This window comes from Cornus florida, unplaced genomic scaffold, assembly GCF_030987335.1.
Source record: "Cornus florida cultivar Cherokee Brave unplaced genomic scaffold, ASM3098733v1 CherokeeBrave_3.0.0_Hap2_Chr06, whole genome shotgun sequence".
NCBI classification, from domain to species: Eukaryota; Viridiplantae; Streptophyta; class Magnoliopsida; order Cornales; family Cornaceae; genus Cornus; species Cornus florida.
This window is the reverse complement of record NW_026775576.1, coordinates 76,162,132-76,185,167: the sequence shown is the minus strand read 5'-3', so window position 1 is coordinate 76,185,167 and position 23,036 is coordinate 76,162,132. Positions and strand designations below refer to the sequence as shown.

The following is a 23,036-nucleotide window of genomic DNA, read 5'->3' as shown; positions in this document are numbered from 1 at the left end:
AATCGAGGGTATATTCAAGAATAAAAAGGGCAAAATTTAAGTCATACATAATAAAAGTGGGAGTGGGAGTGAGAGCATGTGTGGAGTGGGAGCTGGCACCGTAAAAGCAGCACTTTTTTAGATGGATTGTGTTACTTAGAGCATTGCTCAATAGCTATATAGATTTTTTTAATTTAGTCTTAAACAAATTCAAAGTAATTTATAACAAAAATCCTAAATATAAGCCATGGATATCATAAAAATAATAATAATAATAATGAAATAATGAGTCTACAATAATAGAAAACCATTGATATATATACAGGAAATGCTATTAGCATCTAATTCCTCTACTTTTACACTCCACTTCTTTTTTTCTAAAAATAAATTTACACAATTATCCTTTGAAACCGTCTCAGACTACACAATTATTTCAAATATATATATATATATATATATATATTCTTACACAACTTTATTTCGTCCAGCTACAATATTGGAATGCAGATATAGAGATTTTCAATTATAATTTAAAAAAAAAAAAAAAACCATTACTAGATATTGTGGAAGAGTTTATTGGATTCATTTATCCATTGAAGTAGAGCATCACAACCTTGCATTCAGCTCAAACTGCAACAAATTTAAACTCTCTGTCCATCAATTTCTCTGAGTTCTAAATTTTATTCCAGAGTTCAATTTAGAACACGAAGTTATCCCAGGATCCTGCTAAGCACGAGGACGATGCATGTAGCGTGCAATGTTTGTTTGGCCAACTCCTCAACTACCATATGAGTTAATTTGTCAAACACTTTCTCAACTATTTCCTCTCCGAAGTGGTACGAAATCAGTGATTCTGTGAAGCACCTGATATCCTTGGCCACCTTTTCCCCCTTACTCCATGCATCTTTTTCTTGCTGCTCCCCAACTTCGAGTGCAAACTTCTCTAATCGCTCAATTGCAAATGATCCTTCCTTCTCCACTATATCTTGCAGCTCCTCTAGTGATGATGTATAGTGCGGTACATTGAAGGAGTCTAATTTCTCTTCACCCACCATTCCCTGTTGGAGAGAGAAGAAAAAATAATAATAATAATAATAATAATAATTGGATGGTTTAAGATGTGTTGCAATGGCGTTTCAGTTTCAATCCGCAAAGAAGGTGAGAATTTGGCAATTTTACCTGTGAAACCAATTCGGCAATGGCCTCAGCTAAGAGCTCCCAATGCCAGCAGCTCTCCTTATCCAAGGGATCTGCAGATTGTCGACCGTGAAGTATCAAGACCATACAACCATCAGGAACCATCTCCTCGTAGCGGGACTTGAGAAACAGGGTGAAATCTTGTTGAAACTGAGTTAGGTAAGCTTCTCTTACGACCGGAGGACTTGTCGTGGATATGTACATCTTTCCCCTGTTTAATGGCAAGCCTTCATCGCTTGTGAGTCCTTTGGGTACCTTGTCATTCACCAGTTTCCATTCAAGAACTTTGTTTAGGCTTATTACATCTTGTTCAATGTTCATATTGAGGTTGTACTGATAATAGAATACCAAATGGCATGTTAATTGTTTTCTTTCCTTCTCATTTGCTTTTTACACACTTTGTTGTCAGTCTAGCAAATCACTGATCGCCCTAAGAATCATTTTCCTCTTCCTTTTGGGGAAAAGTATTCTCAGCCTACACATTTGTTGGGCAACAATGTTGAAGGGGTTTCTGGAAACAAGAGAATTCTTAATCTATGCTAAATTTATTGAATGAGATGTCTATCTGTACTCAAGCAGCTAATTAATTACTTGATCAAGAGGGCATGATTCACTCATATTGTTTTGGACTCTTGGAGTAGTATATTTTTTTATGGAAGGATAAACAATTGAGAATTCAAACTCCTAAACTACATATATGTGTAGATATATTGGGATCAACTTGCTTTTTAAAATTATGGAACATTTAATTTAAACATAATTGGGTGTGTGTGTGCATACCTGAGAAAGCCAGTGGACACTGTAACATGAATGAACAAAATGTAAGGTGTTCTGAGGAAAAAGCCGGCCATGGAAAGAACCAGGAACTCCCATCGCATAGCATGAAGCACCCTGTGTTTGGTCACAGAATCTAAACAAACCCTTAAACAGAGAATTAAAGTCATTACCAGGAAGATCATTCAAGTAAAACTGAAGTTCCGGCGTTTGGCAATTCAATTCCTTGCATTTCTTTTCCACAGTCCCTTTTACTGTCTCAATCACAGAGAACGTGTTTGGACCAGTAGAACAACCCAAATCGGCCACATTGAGAAGCTTGTGTAGATGAAATCCTTTCGAAAACAGAGATTGAACAGAATTTTCTAATACGGGTTTGGTTATGGAAGCCACTTTTTGCTGCACATAGCAATTTTTGGTTATGTTAATTGGGCAAAACCTTCACTTTTGAATGGAAAATTGAACAAATAAATAAATAATTAGTGTGTAGAGGTTGCAAAAATGTACCGGTAATATGGAGTTTTGAGCATAGCTATTTTCTCCTCTTCCTCTCTTCATGTAAAGTGCTTCCTTCACGTCCATCGTCTGTTCTTGCTATTCAGTTTACTACTCATGGTTTTTATATTTTTATATTATTTTCGTTCCACTTTAATTTGTTGCCTTAAAAAAATATGACTCATAATCCGAAATCCACAATTAAAGTGAAATAGAATTGTGATTCACATCTTTTTAAATCCACAATTAAAATGAGACAGTAATTAGTTGTTTGTTTCACTTTCAAAATGTCGTTGTTGTCACCCACTATTTTGACTTTTGTGGGTCCACACTCAAAGATGTGCGCCTTTTGTCCCAATCAGACCCTGTCAAGTGCCACTCAATGGTTCAGTACATTTTAAATAGACAACGGTGTACCCTACATACAAAAAGCCACATCCATACAATGCATGGATCTTGTCACTTTTGGCGCCACTCTCCACGATATTGATACCTGCACTGTTTTAAGAGTATGTGTAATACGTAGTATTAGGCAAAAGTAAAAATAAAATAAAATAAAATAAAATAAAATAAAATAAGTACGATCACAAAAATGAAAAGTAACCTCCTGTACAATTCTAGGTTGCAAATCAACCTCTCATCTTTTGTGTAATGTATTCAAAAAATGCCAAAGTTATCTTTTTGAATGATTATTATATTTCAACAAAAATGCAAAAAAATTCCTGAATTATGAAATTATACAATTTATTTTCGTTATTATTTAAATAATAAAATTAATAATATTATTATTATTACCACCACTATTATTACTAGTATTATTAAATCTTACACAATGAAAAAAATAATGAGTGGTAAGTTTTTTTTTTTTTTTTTTTTTTTTCCTTTTACACAATAATGAGTAATAAGTTAGGGACCAAATTTGACAGCTTAAATTATTATTCAAAAATAATACGACATAAGAGCTAGGCGTAAGTGTTAGCGCGACAGGAAAAAAAAAAATCAAAAACAAAATAAAACAAAAAAACTTGAGAACAAAAGTGAATAACTGTTAGAACATATGGGCTAACGAATGGGTCTCGATTGAGCCGATGGTTTAGTTGTATTTTTGGTTCCCTAACATCTTTTGTTCTGTTTGGGCTTCATTGCCCAGTTCAGCCCTCCTAGGCCTCACCAAGTCCTCACTTGTAAAAATTTTATCTATTTATTATTATTATTATTATTATTATTATTATTTGCTTTTAAATTTTATTTTACTTTTACCTTGGTAGAAAAAACTCACACCCCAATATACATATCACACATAATGAAATCAGGAATAAGAGTTTGTGTCAATCGTGAGAGTTAAAAGTATTATATGACTTAAGTAGGAATTGAAATTTCAACTACTTAATGGTCTAGCCAAGTCCAACTAAAACACTTTTTTTTCTCTCCTTTTCCTTTTTGAAATGCAAGTACGAACTTTCCATGTATGAGAACTTGTGATTAGAACACTTATCCGGCAATATCTTTTTTCTGAAATTATAAAATGATTTGAAAAACAAATGAACCCTTAAAATAATAAATTTTGAGAAGTAGTTTGGTCCTAAATTAACCGTTAATGCCAAGGGGCTTGACAAAACCGTGCTTCTTTAGGAAACATACTTTAATGCTTGTGGAAAATTGATGATATGGTAATAAAGTAAATGTATTTTTATTTATGTGATAAAGAGGTAATTGGTTGAAGACACTGAGTGACATAAAATTACAGATGCATTCGTAAATTTTTTTTATTTTTATTTTTCCATTTGACACCTTTACTATTTTAAGAGTGTATTTAATACTATTATTTTGGCAATACAAAACTAATGCATAAGATTGTAATTTATACGCTAGGGATTTTAAATTTCAAATAGCATTGCATAGAATTTGCAAGGTCTTAAACTTTGAGAATAGGCTACCCAACGATCCTGCTAAGCACAACAACAATGCTTGTAGTGTGCATTGATTCTTTGGCCAAGTCCTCAACTACTATATGAGTAAACTTGTGAAACAAATTTTCAACTATTTCCTCTCCGAAGTGGTATGAGATCAATGATTCTGTGAAGGACCTGATAGCCTTGGCAACCTTTTCTCCCTTACTCCATGCATCTTTTTCTTGCTTCTCACCAACTTCAAGTGCAAACTTCTCTAAACGCTCGATTGCAAATGATCCCTCCTTCTCCACTATATCTTGCACCTCCTCTAGTAATGGCGAATAGTACGGTACGTTGAAGGAGTCTAATTTCTCTTCATCAACCAATCCCTGTTGAGAGGAAATTAAAAAGAGTGAGAATAAATATAAAAGTGATCACAAACTCCACAAAGGAAGAGAGTGGGAATTTTACCTGTGAAACCATTTCCGCAATGGCATCAGCTAAGAGCTCCCATTTCCAGCAGCTTTCCCTACTCGAGGGATCTGCAGATTGCCGACCTTGAAGTATCAAGACCATACAACCATCAGGAACCATCTCCTCGGAGCGGGACTTGAGAAACGAGCTGAAATCTTGTTGAAACTGAGTAAGGTAAGCTTCTCTCACGACCGGAGGACTTGTCGTGGATATGTACATCTTCCCCCTGTTTAATGGCATGCCTTCATTGCTTGTGAGTCCTTTGGGTACCTTGTCATTCACCAATTTCCATTCAACTACATTAATAAAGTAGATACTATATAGGTGCTACCTTGCTCATCTAACTTTTCTTGTTTTTATAGGTTTTTAGTTCACTCGGCTAACTTCATTCTTGGAATTTCGTAGTATTCTAGTAGGCTATGAATGATATATAAATCAAAATCATCCACATATCTCCATTTTTCTTGATTTTTAAATCAAATTCCATAAACTGCAACTAATTTCTCTTTTTTTGGGATAATTAACGGCAACTGAGTTCTCAATCCCATAGCAGAACAGATTCCCTTTTTTTTTTCACATCAAAATGATTAAATACAAGGTCATGAGACAGAGAATTGCCAATAGAGTGATCTACAGTTGTTCCTATTGGAACTATCACTAAACTATCAATTCCATTATTATTATTTTTTTTTTGGGGAAAATATATTCTCACGCATTTTCTTGGAAATAGGATTAATGGGATTTTGGGAAAAAAAAATTCCAAAATCCATTCTTGTATAGAATTCAAACTCAAAGTATAGATATGTGTATGTATAGATATACTAGGACCAACCTGCTGTTTAAAACTTATGAAACATTAAATTTAACCTAATGGTGTGTTTATATACCTGGGAAAGCCAGTGGGCACTGTAAGAGGAATGAACAAAGTGTAAGGTGTTCAAAGGAAAAAGCCGGCCATGGAAAGAACCAGGAACTCCCACCGCAAAGCATGACGCACCCTGTGTTTGGTCACAGAATCCAGACAATCCCTTAAAAAGAGAATTGAAGTCATTACCAGGAAGATCGTTCAAGTAAAACTGAATTTCCGGAGTTTGGCAATTCGATTCCTTGCATTTCTTTTCCACAGTCTCTTTTACTGTTTGAATCACAGAGAATGTGTTTGGACCAGCAGAGCAACCCAAATCGGCCACATTGAGAAGCTTGCATAGGTGAAATCCTTTTGAAAACAGAGATTGAACTGAATTTTCTAATATTGGTTTGGTTATGGAAACCACTCTTTGCTGCACAGAGCAATTTTGGTTATGTTAATCCGGCTAAAGCTTCACTGTTGAATGGAAAATTGAACAAATAAAAAAATAAATAAAATAGTGTAGAGGCTGCAAAAATGTACTGTGAATTTGGAGTTCTGAGCATAACTACTTTCTCCTTCTCCTCTGTTCATGTAAAGTGCTTCCTTCACGTCCATGGTGTTGTTTAGAGCATACCTAGTTTTCATTGCTTAGCAGATTTTTAAAGACACTAGTAACTAGTTGGTGTTGCTTCACTTTCAAGATGTGGTGGTGAGGAATTTTTAAAGACAGTTGCTTTCGAGTTTTGTGGGTCCAAAAGACGTGGTTTGCGTTCGTCTACACACAATCATGCGACACCCTTTCGCAATCACCAACTAAATGTGGAAACCATTATGGAGGTCCTGTCTAAGTGGGGATCAGATCCTCTCATCTCAAGTGCAGTAAATGACTAATACTCTCAATAGTCTCCAAGAAGCTTGAGTTCTTCTTATTTAATTATTGAATGAATTAATCTTTTGAAATGTATTAAATGTTAAATTAATTATTTCATCAATCTAAAATTAATGCATTTAAATATAATAAAATAATAATAATAATAAAAAGCTCATCACGTTTTTTTCATGAGAGAAACCTCTCTTAAAACTTAGGAGCATTACTTATCGATTATATGCATTTTTAATCCTCGGAGATGAATGCCATTTCTTTTGTTATAAAAATTGTGGCCCCCGCTTTTTCTTTTGTTTTTTCTCTCTCCCTTTTTGCTCTTTCTGTGGGTCTAATAAATAGATTGTCAAACCTTCTGTTACCATACAGTCCAAATGCAAATGTATAGCAGCAATCTTTACGTGCACAGTCAGCCAATATCCATTGTAAGACGGGCTATGTGCATAACAATGCCTACAATAGTTATGCACAATTTTTGGCTAGCCTGTTACACCATCTTCAATACTAAAAATTATTTTCTCATGTCAAATTTATATTTTAACAAGTGTTACAATGTTAAAATGCTACATTTTAGCAATTTTGCTCTAATGATACATTTCATGCAAAATACTATTTTTTGATACGATCACTATTCTTTTTCAATTACCATTTCCACCATTCATATTTGCATCAGTAATATTAATATTAGGCATATTCTAAGTCAAATTGTAGACATTGGAAGAAAACTAAAATTAAACCTAATTAAAAAGAAGCATAAATCTAAAATATCTGGTAAAAAAAAAAGTTAAAACAAAATGATATAAAAGAAAATCAAAAAATCAAAACCCATATCTTTTTATATATATATTATATATTATATGTATATTATATATATTTGATTATATTATTGTTATATATATATATTCAGCCTCCCCAGTTTGGAAACCCATATCTTTTTATATATATATATATATATATTATTGTTACAATCCTATTTTAAAAAAGTACTACATAGGACCATAAAATAATTTTTATTATTTAGATATATATATATATATATATATTCCAACACATACAACCATCAGGAACCATCTCCTCGGAGCGAGACTTGAGAAACAGGGTGAAATCTTGTTGAAACTGACTAAAGTAATCTTCTTTTACGACCGGAGGACTTGTGGTGGATATGTGCATCTTCCCCCTGTTTAATGGCTTGCCTTCATTGCTTGTGAGTCCTTTGGGTACCTTGTCATTCACATTCTCCATTTTCCATTCAAATACATTAATAAAGTAGATATTATATAGCCTATAGATATATATACTAGGACCAACCTGCTGTTTAAAACTTATGAAACATTAAATTTAACCTAATGGTGGGTTTATATACCTGGGAAAGCTAGTGGGCACTGTAAGAGGAATGAACAAAGTGTAAGGTGGCCATGGAAAGAACCAGGAACTCCCACCGCAAAGCATGACGCACCCTGTGTTTGGTCACAGAATCCAGACAATCCCTTAAACAGAGAATTAAAGTCATTACCAGGAAGATCATTCAAGTAAAACTGACTTTCCAGAGTTTGGCAATTCGATTCCATGCATTTCTTTTCAACGGTCTCTTTTACTGTTTGAAGCACAGAGAATGTGTTTGGAACAGCAGAACAACCCAAATCGGCCACATTGAGAAGCTTGCATTGGTGGAATCCTTTTGAAAACAGAGATTGAACTGAATTTTCTAATATTGGTTTGGTTATGGAAGCCACTTTTTGCTGTACAGAGCAATTTTGGTTATGTTAATTGGGCTAAAGCTTCACTTTTGAATGGAAAATTGAACGAACAAAAAAATAAATAAATAAATAAGTGTAGTGGTTGGAAAAAGATACTGTGAATTTGGAGTTTTGAGCATATCTACTTTCTCCTTCTCCTCTGTTCAAGTAAAGTGCTTCATTCACGTCCATGGAGTTGTTTTGAGCATAGCTAGTTTTCATTGCTTAGCAGTTTTTTAAAGACACTAGTTGGTGTTGCTTCACTTTCAACTTTTCAAGATGTACTATGTTGAGTTTTGTGGCTCCAAAAGATACGGTTTTCATTTTTCTACAACAGAATCATGCGACACCCTTTCGCAATCACCAACTCTGTGGAAACCATTCTAGAGATCCTTGTTTTAGTGGGGGTTAAATCTTCTCAAGTGAATCGAATACGAGTAATGCTCTCGACAAATTTTTAAAAAGTATGAATTCTTCATATTTAATTACTTTTTAAGATATGTGAAAAATTAAATTAATTATTTAATGCATCTAATTAAGTAAAAGAATATATATATCTCTTAAAACATTACTTATGGATTAAAACCCTTAATGCAAAATTGGAGACGAATACCATATCTATTGTTAAAAAAAAATGGTGGCCCCCACTTTTTCTTTTTTCTTTTTTTCTCTCCCTATTTTATCTTTATGTGGGTCTAATACAGCCAAATGCAATAGTTAAATATAGCAACTTTTTACGTGCAGAGCTAGCCAATATAGCCATTGTTACACTGATTGGCTATGTACATAACTATGTCTATACCAATTAACTATGCACAATTTTTCCCTAGTCATATCATCAATTGAGTTAACATGACTAGTAACAGCGTGTGATATCAGCTAGTTATGCACAATTTTTGTCTAGTCATGTCATCAATTGAGTTGACGTGACTAACAACAGTGTATTATACTAAGCATAACTTTTGTTTAGTCATGTCAACAATTGAGTTGACGTGACTAGTAACAGTATTTGGTTAGTTCAACTCCACGAGACTAACTACAAATGAATATATAATTGATGGGACTCACCAAAGAAAGAGAGTAAGAGGAAGAGAGAAAATTGTATTGGAAAGAAAATATTTACGAGTCCAAAAGATGTGGTTTGCGTTTTTCTACAACATAATCACGCAACACCCTTTCCCAATCACCAACTCTACGCGGAAACCATTCTGGAGGTCCTTGTTTTAGTGGGGTCAGATCCTATCAAGTGAATCGATCACGAGTAATACTCTCCGGAGGTCTCAAAAAAGCATGAATTCTTCTTATTTAATTATTGAATGAATTAATTTTTTGAAATATGTGAAAAGTCAAATTAATTATTTAATACATCTAAATTAAATATATATACTCTTTTAGTGAGAGGGACCTCTTAAACCAAATCAATTATATGCATTTTTAATGGTTAATACAAAATTGGAGATGAATACCATTTCTATTGTTAAACAAAATTGTGGCCCCCACTTTTTCTTTTTCATTTTTTCCCTCTCCTTATTTTCTCTTTCTGTGGGTCTAATACAGTCCAAATGCAATAGTTAAATATAGCAACTTTTTACTTGCACAGCGTGGCAATATAGCCATTGTTATATTGATTGGCTATGTACGTAACTATGTCTATACCAATTAGCCATGCACAATTTTTACCTAGTCATATCAATAATTGGGTTGACATGATTTTTTTTTTTAGTTGGTATTCACACACGTATGTCTTTTTTAAGATTTGAACCTCCGACCTCCCTTTGAGAAATAAGAGGCCAATACTGTTAGGCCACTGGCCTATTGGTGAGTTGACGTGATTAGTATCAGTGTGTAACCAATTCAACTCTACAGTATAAGATTGACCACAAATGAATAAATAATTGGTGAGACTCGCCCAAGAAAGAAAATAAGGGAGTGAGGAAAAATTATATTGAAAGAAAAGAGTTAATGGGATTTGCAAAGGCTGGCCACAAGTGCATGTGGCTAGCCTTTAAAAAAAAAAAAAAATGTGTGGGGGTCTAATATCTAGCCATCCCACGCCACAAGCTTTTACTAAGTAAAAACTCACTTTTGTTAACTAGCATATACCATACCAGATGGCCTTAGAAGTAACATACCTTGAAGTTGTAATTTGTAGGAATTAAGTTTAGGTATTTTAAATTTCAAATTGCATTAGTGTAATTTGCAAGGTCTAAAACTTTCACCTATTTGAGAGTTTATAATTAATCAGGCCTATTAATTAAGTGCCTCCATAGAAGGACAAGTCCTAAAATACAAAAAGTCATGACTTCTTTTTTATATTTCTTGCACAATCACCTATAACCAAAATGTTTATCTTAATTTTATGCAACCTAGATCCAAAGAGAAGATGAACGAGCCAAATAAATTTGTTTAAGAACGTTACTTGCCTAACACTTGAGGCACAGGACATCAGAAAAGACAAATTGGTCCCCTTCCAATTTGGTCTTGACTCTTGAGTTCTCTCTCTGAAATTTGAATTTGGTGACTTAATTGTCCTCTAGTTTTTGTCTCTGGACTAACCCATTATTTTATTCCCAATGTACTCTAGTTATGGTCAACTTAACCCAGTATCCATGTCAATAATATTTGATCACAACCGTCCAACTAAGATCAGACAGTGTGAACTTTGACTTTCAAAAACTTCTTTGCCAGCAAGCGCATTCATATTTCATGTAACCTTTAACAAACATCTACTTAGTTTATAACAAATACTTGGATCACTTTTATGTCTTGGTGGGTTTGGACTCATTAGACTAGTTTCCTAGTAATCACTAAAAAAACAACAGGGTGACCTTGTTTGTTTCAAAAAAATTATTCGTGTGATTTCCACTCATAGTGAAATGACAGAAATGTCCTGCAATTTTCAAAACCTATCTCCACCCCATCTCTATCATATGCACATCATTTTGTATCCATTTTACATGAATCTAGTCTTCTCTTCTCCACTTTTATGTCAAAAATGTAAAGTGCAGCACAAGCCTAACCTAATTTTTTCAATTTACAAGATTTAAGAATTGTGTTTAGATATTCGATGAATCACGATAGTTGTAAGTTTGCACATCATTAAAAGTTTTATTATATTTGAAGAGTATAGGTTCTATTCGTCTTTAAATATATCAACTATCTGGTTCCATCACCTGAGAGATTCGAGAGTACATTAGTATTGTAAAATTTTCAGCACAACTCGAGTTAAAATTTTCACTATGTGTGAATTGTTGATGATAAGCTCAAATCCTTTCTATTTCACCATGCATATCTAAAACTCAAATTAATAGAAATTTAATAGAGTAAATGATATTTAATTATTTATACAAAATTTGAGAACTTACTTATTTGTCTGCTCGCGGATCAAAACGTTGAACAGTAGCAGTTTTTTGTTTATGTTTATCTCTCTTTCTTTCTACACTAAAAACCAGACAAAAACAACGCGATCAAATCCTCAAAGTTGTAACAGACATTCCCTAAAATCAAAGCAGAGTCACATAAACAAAACAACGATTCTGCCTTCACTTACATCTAGGATTAAATAAACCAAAAATAATCATTTCATTGCACTATAAAATATGTATACTAGAACTCGCATCTTTGAATTCAGAAGCTCAGAACCAAACATCACAGTTTCAGAAGGATCAAAGAAATTTAGATATGGATGAGAGAATTATGTTAGGATTTTGTATGAAACCACGAGGCGGTAGTGGTGGTGGTGGTGGCGGAGGAATGAAGTGTGGGAGGTGGAATCCGACCAGTGAACAGGTTAAAGTTCTGACCGATCTGTTTCGGTCAGGACTACGAACTCCGAGTACTGATCAGATCCAAAAGATATCTTCCCAGCTGAGCTTTTACGGGAAAATCGAGAGTAAGAATGTATTTTACTGGTTTCAGAATCATAAAGCTAGAGAGAGACAGAAACGTCGCAGAGTTTCATCAGTTGCCGAACAAAATGAGATCCGGTCATCCACTAAGCGTAAGTCACAACAATTTTATGCAGACCTCAGTTGAATGTTTTCTTGAGCATTTTCTTAGCTGCCAAACAGTCGTAAGTCAACAATTAATGTTCATTTTCTTTGTTTTTCAGCAAAGTTTGCAGAGATAAATCAGGTACTTCTAGAGCCTGAAAAGGTAATGGAGACTTTGCAACTATTTCCGTTGAACACATTCCATGAATTGGAATCAGAGAAGCAGAAAATGTCATTCTCGTACACAATTGAAACCGAGAAGGAGCATCCGCCATTAGATTTATGTTTAAGCTTCCTGTAAAATATGTGAAGATCGAATCTGTTTGAATCAGGGTGATGATTCCGAAGGAGCTTAGGTTTAGCTTGGAAAGAGAGAGAAGATCGTTCAAAAATAGCTGAAAACTTTAGAAGTTAGTGTAAGCAGAATCAGTGAGTTGAAATTTTTAAAATGCATAGACATTGATCTCCTTTGCATGCTCACAGAAGCACTGTTTTTTCTATTGTTTCACGTGTCATATGAATAATTATTACATAGTCACCTTGCCATCCAATTAAATGTCCTTTATTCACTTTTTCTATTTGTAATGCATGTCAAGGTTTTTTATTTTTTTCGGTAATTCTAATGCATGTCAAGTTCGCGGGGACCATATGATCCCAACCATTTAATAATTATTTTTTCATATATATATATATATATATATATATATATATATATATATATATATATATATATTTTATAGTATGCCCCCTCTAAAATTCTCAATTATTAAAATTATCTTTTACTTTTTTTTTCTTTTTTTTTTTCCTTGTTTACCCATCAAATTCCTCTACTTTCCTTTTTTTTAAAAAAAATTGCATTCACTTTCTTCAATCAAATCTTATTTCTTTCATTTTTCTTTCTTTCTATTTTTTTTTTCTTTTTTTTTTTTTCACTTCTTAAAATTCTTCTTTTTGAACTCTTGTATAATACAGGTAACTTTATTTTTTCCTTCTTATTTAAATTTATTATTGTAATTTTATATACTCAATGCGTATAATTTTATGTATCACTTTCAAAATATAAAGACACATATACTCAATGCGTATAATTAATATTTTTATTCTTATATTTGTCACATATTTTCTTTCTTATAATATTCTTTGATTAATATATTATTTTACAATGATTCTCCTCTCGAAATAAAATTCTCTGTTGCGTAAAATATCATAAGTTGAACAAATCTTGACATGATTTCTATTTCAAAATTTCGACGACTACAAACTGAATCTTTTATAGAAGCTCCGTTTTCTCTATTTGGTATATATGATGTTGAAGCAAAAGGACTTTTCTCTTCTTTCTTTTCTTTTCTTTTTATCCTAATATTGAAAAGAAAAGAAAAGAAAAGAAAAGAAACGTATAAAAAAAAAATTAAAAAAAAAAAGTCCCCGGGTGGAGCAAGAAGGAATTATATCTCACAAATACTTCATCTTCTTATTTTAATCAGAAATTAAGCAATTGTATAGATATAGATATAAATGTAAGTCTGTACAAAATTATATCGGTATATAATACAGAAATGATCTTCTTAGCCCAAAAATTGGAATTTAACTGGACCACAGTTAAGGACCCAATTAGAATTCTAAACAAAAGCTAGAAGGCCTAGCCCAGCTTGATTGCAAAAAAAGCCCACCCAAGATTAAGCCATTTTAAATCGATGTCATGATCAATACTTTTGGTTGCGTAGATGATAGATCACTAATAAAAAGGTGCTATTGTTATTAATTTTAGAAAGAAAAATATAGAGAATAAGATAAGAAAAAAAAAAAGAAAAAAAAAAGGGACAAATCCATCGGCGTAAATATCATTTTTGGGTATAGAATTAGTTTTTCTTAATTGTTTTTCAATTTTTCAAAAAATTTATTTTTTGGAAAACATTTTGAATATTTTGATTTCACTTTGGAAAATATATATTATTATTATATTGATGAAAGATTAAGAAAAAGAAATTTGTAAAGTGTTAACAAAACAAGATTATTACTTTAGTAAGTTATACAAGAAGTAGTTATACAATTTATTTTTTGAAAGGTAAATTTAATTGTATAGGTAAAACAGGAAACCATAAATGGGAGTAACCCCAAAAAGTTCATGCTAAGCTCAGGAATTTTTTTCAAAAATTGATCATGGACCTGCTGTATATTCGTAAGTAACCTGTACAAACCCATAAATGAAAATTTTGCTGCTTCTCGATTTACGTGACTTGAGTATCTAAGGTAGTAAGCTCACAAACCCATAAATGGGAGTACGCCCAAAACGATGGACTTTCCAACAATACAAAACATTGGGCAAGAAGCCCAAGCCCAATCTAGGACAAGCCCTACAATTTCCACACTTTGATAATTTGAACTAATAAATGGGATAAGCCCCAAAAAGTTCATGGACTTTCAGCTAATACAAAACATTGCGCAAGAAGCCCAAGCCCAAAGCAAATTTTGCAAAATCTGACTGTTGGGCATTGGTCCAACATCTCAATCCGGTGGATTCAAGTGACAATTAAAAGTATTAGCATATACCACGTATATACCATTTTGGTCTCACAACTCCTCAGTTTCTCCTGTGACTCTCACAAATTGAACTGACACGGTTCCCCATTAAGGACACTTTTTTTGGGACGGAGGTAGTGTATTTATAGTTTTACATATCTTTATCACAAATATCTTAAGACTAAAATGTGTCACAAAAAAAAAAAAGTTTATGCATTTTTATTAAACTTGATGGGACAATGTATTTTTCTTTCTTGAATTAATATAATCGATTTTATATATGTTTATATGTAAATGAAGAAAGAAAGAGCTGCGGAAAGAACTACAATACCAATGAAAAATTTATGTTTTACAAGATTCGGATTTTCAAGAATAGGTTTAATTAATCCACCTTAAAGTTTTCTATAAATTTCATACGACACGAGTTAAATTTATTTTCAAATTTTCTATTTTCAGCCCAATATATAAGTATTCTGAAAAAAAAAAAAAAAAAAAAAAAAAAAAAAAAACGGGCTTATTTTCTTTGAACCAAAAAAAACGGGTTTTGTCTTTTGGACCAAACAGTTGTTTAAGGTGTTTTGAGCCTGTCCAGTCCAACCCAATCATAGCATGGACTTTGTATATATCATCATTCATCACCCACACACACACACGCATATTTATCCCCAAAGACCATTTGTTTAACCTTTAATAATAATAAAATTAAAAAATCAATAAATTTTATAACGACAAATTATATTTATTGCAACCTCTCGTTTTGGTCCCCTGCACAAACTCTCGTGGGTGGGGGGTGTGTGGCAATGCCGCCCCGACCCACCCAGATTCTGCCTTTTACTCAAACTCTCTCTCTTACCATATCTCAAACTCAACTTGGTAGGAATTTAATAGAGTCTATGATATTTAATTAATTTTTTTATTAAATAAAAATTGGAACTAAGCTGCTGTCTGTTTGAGGATTGAAAGGTTGAAAGAGATGATGTTTATCCTTCTTTATGCACTGAAAAATCTGTCAGTATTATCTGACATTCCCAAAAACAAAGCAGCTCTCATTTAAACAAAACAACGCAACCATTCTGATCCGCTTACATCATATGATTTACATGGTTTAATGTACCAAAAATATTCATTTTATAATTTACATTGAAGTATTATTATATATATGTGTATCGAACTATCATCTTTTGTTCAGAAGCTCATAACTAAACATCATAGTTTCAGAAGGATAGGATCAAAGAAATGGATAGGAGAATTATGTCAGGCTTTCCTATGATAGGTGGCGGTGGCGGTGGCGGTGGAGGAACGCACCCCAAGCGGTGGACTCCCTCCTGTCCACAGCTAGAAATTCTGACACATTTGTTCGAGTCAGGACTTCATAATCCGTACGAAGGCCAGATTTGGGATATAACGTTCCATCTGAGATTGTACGGAAGCATCCAATACAACAACGTATTTTACGGGTTTCAGAATCGTGCAGCTAAAGAGAGAAAACGTCAAAGAGATTCAGGTTCCGGACAAAACCAACTTCACTTGGATGGTAAGATCTCATCCACAAGCGTGTATGCAAAACAATTTATGCAGTTGAAAATTTTCATCATCATTTTCTTTGCAGCCAAACAGAGTTTGTCTTGTAGAAACTAAATTAAATATTACGTGACAGCATTAATTTTATTATGTTCATTTTCTTTGTTTTCAGCAAATCAAGTTCCTGAAAAAGTAACTCTCCAACTTTTTCCATTGCACTCGTCCAGAGAAATTTGGAGTGATTGCAACGAGGTTAGCTGCTACTCTGCAATCCACACACAGGAGGAGCATCATCCATTGGACTTGTCCTTGAGATTGCAGTGAAAAAAATCTATCTTTGAATCTGGATAATCTGTTTGAATCACCCACTTCAAATAGATTTAAAGTTCGTAAAGGCCACCTAGCTATAGTGTTTTTTTTTTTTTTTTTTTTGTGTGTGTGTGTGTGTTTGTTCACTCTGTTTTTCATGTGTTATATATATATATATATATATATATATATATATATATATATATATATATATCTGTATAGGAGGTGATATTAGTGACTAACCTTGTACCACACACTACATCACCGTGTTGCAACACTAGCTATAAAAATATTAAACAAAAATTTAACAATATTATATTATGTTTCATTGTGGATTTAAAATTATTGCTTTGTCTTGTTACCTAAAGATTATAATTTCCATTTAAATGCACTGGAACACTGCACTTAAAATCTCACAAGATAGACTGGTTAGTTCTGAATTTTAGATTGACATATTATAACCATTTAAAACCCTACCTCTCACTCCTGACCCAGGTATAATCTCTATAAAACTTGCATGTTTTGAAATTATAATTTCTTTGATCTGAACTTGTGATTTTATAATAGTTTCATATTTGTAGAAACGCGTACAACAAGAACTCGTGAATTTATAATAGTTCTTTATTTGCAAAAACGCGTAAGAATTCTGTTTCATATCTGCAGTAATAAAATTTTCTTATTCAACACATTTCAGTAAATTCAATCATATATTTGAATTCAGTTACCCATCTCTAGTAAATACAGAAATGTAGTTTAATATTAGTCTATAGGCACAAATAAAAATTTCGGATATTATAACTAAGAGCTCTAGTGTTTTTCTCTATGGTGTTGTGTGGGCGTTTGGTCTACCACTAAACATATTTGGAAAACAATTGTTTTACTGTTTTGAAGAAATAGTCTCTGCACATAAATAATTTCTTTAATTTAGAACTCAATCTAAAGGACACAACCTTATATCAATCTTGTTTAAATTCATTTTTAAATGTGATAGAGAAAATAATTTAGGATTGGGCAAGTATGTTTGGACTCATTAATCAGTATGAAAACACAAATTTCTATTTCAGGATATAAAAGTTAAGAATAATAATGCAACAAAAACAGGCTTAGGGGTGAGCAGCCAACAAACAATGCGATCTCCAATGGTACACAAAGCAACTCAACAAGAAACTTTCCAAACATATCATGATTTATTTGCTGCTCAACTACAAAATCCTAAAATTAATTTATTTTAACAATCTTCCTTACTTTTTTCGATTTTAAACCTTGGTATACATAGATAAGATAATATTAGATAATAGAAAACACGAAAATAATAAATAAGGAAAAATAAAATAAAAAAAAGTTCATTTGAAACTAATACTTCATGCATAGGACCAAAATAAGGCAAAGAAATATATGATGAATGTGATAAAATTAGTTAAAAAGATTACACAAATTAATAGCTAGAAAAGAAAATATTGAAACAAATTTTAATTTGAGTCGAACCGTACCTAAATCCCAAAGCTCATCACTTGTGTCTTTGAATTTCCAAGAAGATACGCTAATATATTTCATTAGATGGCGATTCAACCATATAGGTTTCTTTGAATCTTCTATCAGTTATTTGCAACACTAATGATACAAGTAGCAGGTTTAGAGAGAGAGACATAAGTTTCTTTGTTTACAGAAGAAGATGGTCGAAAGACTATTTTATTCGTTATATACGCTCCAAACACTAAACATCAACTCCGTGCCAAAGTCGTGCATTACAAACACGTGTGCCAAATCGTAGGGGTGAGCAAATAATCCGTCAATCCGATCCCTGTGGTTCGGTTCGGTTATGGTTTAGAAAAATTGCAATCCGCTATTCGCGGTTCGGTTAACGGATTGGATCCTGAAAAAATCGACTTGAACCATTAACCGATTCAGACTGAACAGTTACCTAAATAATATATTAATATTATATATATATATATATAACTATATATATACAATATTGAATATACTTCTTACTTAATGTATTTATTATTATTATTATTATTATTCATTATTCTTTTAAGTTAACCCTAGCTCCCAAATTCATTACTCTCATTTCATTACAGTCGCGCCTCCCTCACCTTCGCCTCTATAACTGTCATCAATCTTCACTCTTCGCCTCTGTCTTCCTTCTCTTGTCTCCCAATCTCTCGCTTTTCAATGCAGCACCTCTCAATCCATCGTTCACCCTACAACACATCAAAACAACGGCCACCTCTTCGTATCGAAGCAACAACGACCTCTTTGACTGGATCTACCTCTTTTCCGATTAGTGCACAAGATTTTTGCATGGATCTTCTTATTCTCCTCTTCTTTGAACATTTTTTGTAAATTTTTTTTTTCTTATTCTTCTCTTTTCTTCGACTAGATCTACTTCTTACACATTGTTTTTTGTAATGATTTTTCATTGATTTCTACGACTAGAAGAAAATCTGTGCTTCAATTTACGTAATTATATATACTTTAACTTATTAATTGCAATTATTATTTGTTAGAAATTTCGATCCTTTAATTTATATTATTATATATACTTTAAATTATTAATTGCAATTAGATTTTGTCCCTATAATTTCTATATTTTGAAAAGATGAATTGTTACTTATAATAGAGCATTCATGGAATTTGCTAAGTTTGAAATGTTTTGTACCTGTTATTAGTTCCAGGCATTACACCTATTGATGCACACATAAATTAAAGATATTGTGCCAAATTAAAAATTATAATTGTTGAATTAAATATATTAATTATTGCTTGGGTAATGAAAAATGTTTTTGGAAACTGGTTTACTTTAATTTTTTTTTTTTTTTTTTTGGGTAGATTTTATTCTGATTTATTATTTATTTGTATAGGTTTTAGTATTCAAGTTGAATCTAATGTAACAATTTCTTTTCCTGGCAGATGACAACTGCAGAAGATATTAATATTCCAAGGCCTGAAGTTACTGGATCATAATCTATTGTTGTTAATGAACAATAATCTATTGTTATTATTGGGTCATAATCCATTAAGCTGTTTGAAAAGCCCAATTCGTAGAAACCGGTCTGATCTGATCCGTTACTTTACGGATCGGTTCGGTTTCAATTTTCACCAATCTGTAGGGACTGGTTCGGCTTAAACTTTATCCTCAAACCGAACCAATCCAAACCGTGATCAGGCCTACCAAATCGTGCAAAAGACGTGCATGATAAACAAGTATGTTAAATGGTTGTCACAAAGTTGTACATGTCACGTGCGTGATAAACATGTATGCCGAATGGTTATCACAAAGTTGTGCATGTCAAACATGTGTTCCCAACCATGCTATGTATATACCAAACACCACATGTTTCGAACCGATTTCACATATCAAATATATGTTCATAATCCATCTCCCTTTTTTATAATGGTAATTATATAAAAAGAGCTTTTATATTTGTACGTGTTTTATTTAATGGTTATAATTGTCGTCAACGGGCAAATTGTTTGTACTTTCAGACGGAATTTAATAAAAATTATTGTGGTATGTAAGATACACCGACACATATACAGTTTTGCCTCACTATTCTATTTAGTGGTGGTCGACGACTATTTTATTCGTCATATACGCTCCAAACACTAAACATTAACTCCGTGCCAAAGTTGTGCACTACAAACACGTGTGCCAAATCGTGCAAAAGACATGCATAATAATCACGTATACCGAATGGTTGTTACAAAGTTGTGCATGTGAAACACATATTCCCAACCACGCTATGTATATACCAAACACCATATGTTTCGAACCGCTTACATAAAGATTTGTATGTGAAACACCTGTTTCGAACCGCTTTCACGTACCAAATATATGTTCTCAATCCATCTCCTTTTTTTTATAATGGTAATTATATAAAAAGGGCTTTTATATTTGTACGTGTTTTATTTAATGGTTATAGTTGCCGTTAAGGGGCAAACTGTTTGTACTTTCAGATGGTAGAGGTTACAAACTCCAAGTACTGATCATGTACCTTCGAAATTCGATGAATCGCGTCGGAATTGAGCGTCCTGGATGGAAGATTTTCGAGAAGCGGCCGAGGGATCAACGACGAGAAATGAAGGTGGAACGAATCGTAGAGACGTTGAGTTGAGTCGCTTACACAAAGTACATGACTGGGACGTCGTGGACGGGCTTTTGATCTGTGACGACCCTGGTTTTTAGGCCAGCGTGTCCTGTGATGAACCGTAAGGATCATCCGATAACGGATCCGAATGCGGAAGCGAAAACAGAAAACAAGACTCTAAGAAGTCAAAGTGACCTTCCATGAGGTCGTGGAACTCAACAAGAACTGATGCGGAAGCAAAAGATCGAAAATATAACAAATAAGCCCCCAGGGGCAAAATAGTCATTTCTGAAAACTGTAGATTCGGGTGCCACCGAGCACACCGCTGGAAGGATAACGAAAAACTAATCAAGATGGACTCAAGAATCGTATGATTTGGAGTCCGGACGAAGGAGAAACGGCATGACGAAGAAAAACGAGCACTTAAGGCAAAAAGGGTAAACTAGTAATTATTCAAGAAGAACCGGATGCAACCGAGCACACCGTTGGAAAGACAGCGAAAAATTAGTCAAGTTCAAAAAAAAATTCACTTGAATCAGAGTCCGGACGAAGGAGAAAAGCCCAAAAGAAGAATTGACGTCGCGGCGGCCCGACGAGGGGCCATGGCGCACACGGCGCCCATGCGCAAGTCCACCAGCGTGCATGCCGGCGCCCAAAGACATGGCATGGTGGCAGCCCTTGGCTGCTGCTACATTTTTTTTTTAATTTGCCCAGAACTGAGGCTTGAAACGGAGGTCAAGATGAGTTTTTCTGGAAAAACACGAAGAAGAAACCCCCCCTAAAATCGAGTTTTCTACCTGACATAGCGGACGGAATCGAAAAAAACTCACTGTGAAATCACGAAAATGCCCCTAGATTAGAACTGAACAAGAGGGTCATAAAGCTGCTAAATGAAAACTGGAAGCTGAAACTTCACGAGGGATTTCCGGTACCAAAACGACATTTTCTGGAAAAACACGAAGAAGAAACCCCCCCTAAAATCATGTTTTCTATTCAACCATGTCAAAAGAAGAAAATAAAACTGATGTGAAAGGTCCATAATGCCCTTACATCAGAATATGTAAAAAAAATGCGAAATGAATTAACAAGAGGCTCAAAACACAAACGATAAGGTTTTGCCCGGAAATGACCATGCATGCAAACGTAACTTACCTATTTAGAAGCGCTACAATAGTCCATGGCTTAAAAATATAGCCGATACAAAATCCGACCCCCCAACGAACAAAAAGGCAAAAATGGACTTGGAATGGAAAACATGGAATCTAAAAATGTAAAATGGAGTCAAATGACCATTTGGCCCTTGGTCACACTTCATACAAGATTAATAAGACCCTATGAAAGAATGAAAATGGAATTCCCACACCCGATGTAACCATGGTGAAGCAATAACTTACGATTTTTCAAGATTTTCATAATATTTCATGAAGTTAAAAAGTTGTATAGAATACAATACACATGTCATTGGCCTCCGGTCTTATCTCATACATGTCAAATACATTGAAAGGAGTGCACTTATGTACACATTACATACATGGAATCATTATTTTGACATATAAGTTTACAAAATAACATTTCATGCTAACATTTGCATGAAATGGAAACTTGAAAGCTACACGACATCCAAGGAATGCTAGGCTTCACGAACCCAGTCTTCGTACCTGAAATATGCCCCAGTATCGTAGGGGTGAGTAACATAAAGCTACTCGTAGGAGATGAGCATGCATCGACCTAGCATTTTACAAATTTATCACCTTAAGGTGAAACATGTTAAAGGGGCTCATGCCACTTAACGTCTATGTCCAAGTGAGACTCGGGGAGCATCCTAAGCTACCTTAGAGTCTAAGCAACAAGAATCATGATATACATACGTGTATGAAACGAATCATGGTTGGGATAATCCAAAGAACACGACAAGAAGAATGCTTGAGCATAGATTAACATGAATTGCATTTTCAATACAATTGAACTAGGTCTAGAGTAATCCATACAACATGACAAAAGCATATTTGAATACAAGTTAACAAGAATCACATTATCCATGCAATTCAACAACAAAAGAGCATATTATACAATGCAACAAGGTTTAAGTTCTCAAAGCCATCAACTTAGAATCTAAAACACAAAATAACAGGAGTGGTTCATGCCACCTAACGTCTATGTTATAAATGAATCAATAGGATCAATCCTAAGCTTTATTAGAACGTTAAAACACGATTTTTAATATCGATGCAATTTAACCAATATTGGAACTTCCAATACAACGCATAAAGCATAATTTCGCAAAGTTAACATCCTGTAACTTAAAATGGAACGACAAATAAGA

At 33.5% G+C, this 23,036-nt stretch overlaps 4 protein-coding genes across 4 annotated transcripts; 1 reads left to right on the top strand and 3 right to left on the bottom strand.

The window, feature by feature from the left end:
* Positions 1 to 278: 278 nt before the first annotated feature.
* LOC132312148 (probable caffeine synthase 4) lies at positions 279 to 2,605 on the bottom strand. Its single transcript, XM_059810401.1, has 4 exons — positions 2,458 to 2,605; positions 1,957 to 2,349; positions 1,159 to 1,431; positions 279 to 1,037 (listed from the first exon to the last, which is right to left on the bottom strand). The coding sequence occupies exons 1-4, from the start codon at positions 2,530 to 2,532 to the stop codon at positions 690 to 692; spliced, it is 1,089 nt and encodes a 362-aa protein (XP_059666384.1). The 5' UTR covers positions 2,533 to 2,605; the 3' UTR covers positions 279 to 689.
* Positions 2,606 to 4,320: 1,715 nt separating this feature from the next.
* Positions 4,321 to 6,336, bottom strand: LOC132312147 (probable caffeine synthase 4). The gene is made up of 4 exons (XM_059810400.1): positions 6,202 to 6,336; positions 5,699 to 6,091; positions 4,809 to 5,081; positions 4,321 to 4,726 (listed from the first exon to the last, which is right to left on the bottom strand). Exons 1-4 carry the CDS (start codon positions 6,304 to 6,306, stop codon positions 4,379 to 4,381), a joined length of 1,119 nt encoding a protein of 372 aa, XP_059666383.1. The 5' UTR covers positions 6,307 to 6,336; the 3' UTR covers positions 4,321 to 4,378.
* Positions 6,337 to 7,526: 1,190 nt separating this feature from the next.
* LOC132314936 (probable caffeine synthase 4) lies at positions 7,527 to 8,496 on the bottom strand. The gene is made up of 3 exons (XM_059813707.1): positions 8,398 to 8,496; positions 7,908 to 8,283; positions 7,527 to 7,765 (listed from the first exon to the last, which is right to left on the bottom strand). The coding sequence occupies exons 1-3, from the start codon at positions 8,470 to 8,472 to the stop codon at positions 7,740 to 7,742; spliced, it is 477 nt and encodes a 158-aa protein (XP_059669690.1). The 5' UTR covers positions 8,473 to 8,496; the 3' UTR covers positions 7,527 to 7,739.
* A 3,465-nt stretch (positions 8,497 to 11,961) lies between these two features.
* On the top strand, positions 11,962 to 12,573 carry LOC132314935 (WUSCHEL-related homeobox 7-like). The gene is made up of 2 exons (XM_059813706.1): positions 11,962 to 12,234; positions 12,340 to 12,573. The coding sequence occupies exons 1-2, from the start codon at positions 11,962 to 11,964 to the stop codon at positions 12,571 to 12,573; spliced, it is 507 nt and encodes a 168-aa protein (XP_059669689.1).
* Positions 12,574 to 23,036: the final 10,463 nt, after the last annotated feature.

Bases quoted from the DNA above. Each gene is read 5' to 3' on its own strand.
- LOC132312147 (XM_059810400.1), bottom strand. From the start codon at position 6,306: ATGAAAACTAGGTATGCTCTAAACAACACCATGGACGTGAAGGAAGCA. The intron at 5,082-5,698 runs GTATATAAACAC...GTGAATGACAAG, and splicing joins GTGCCCACTGGCTTTCCCAG to GTACCCAAAGGACTCACAAG. The intron at 4,727-4,808 runs GTAAAATTCCCA...TCCTCTCAACAG, and splicing joins TTGCGGAAATGGTTTCACAG to GGATTGGTTGATGAAGAGAA.
- LOC132314935 (XM_059813706.1), top strand. From the start codon at position 11,962: ATGGATGAGAGAATTATGTTAGGATTTTGTATGAAACCACGAGGCGGT. The intron at 12,235-12,339 runs GTTTCATCAGTT...GCATTTTCTTAG, and splicing joins AGAGACAGAAACGTCGCAGA to CTGCCAAACAGTCGTAAGTC.
- LOC132312148 (XM_059810401.1), bottom strand. From the start codon at position 2,532: ATGGACGTGAAGGAAGCACTTTACATGAAGAGAGGAAGAGGAGAAAAT. The intron at 1,432-1,956 runs GTATGCACACAC...GTGAATGACAAG, and splicing joins GTGTCCACTGGCTTTCTCAG to GTACCCAAAGGACTCACAAG. The intron at 1,038-1,158 runs GTAAAATTGCCA...TCTCTCCAACAG, and splicing joins TTGCCGAATTGGTTTCACAG to GGAATGGTGGGTGAAGAGAA.
- LOC132314936 (XM_059813707.1), bottom strand. From the start codon at position 8,472: ATGGACGTGAATGAAGCACTTTACTTGAACAGAGGAGAAGGAGAAAGT. The intron at 8,284-8,397 runs GTATCTTTTTCC...TGCTCTGTACAG, and splicing joins CTCAAAACTCCAAATTCACA to CAAAAAGTGGCTTCCATAAC. The intron at 7,766-7,907 runs GTATATAAACCC...GTGAATGACAAG, and splicing joins GTGCCCACTAGCTTTCCCAG to GTACCCAAAGGACTCACAAG.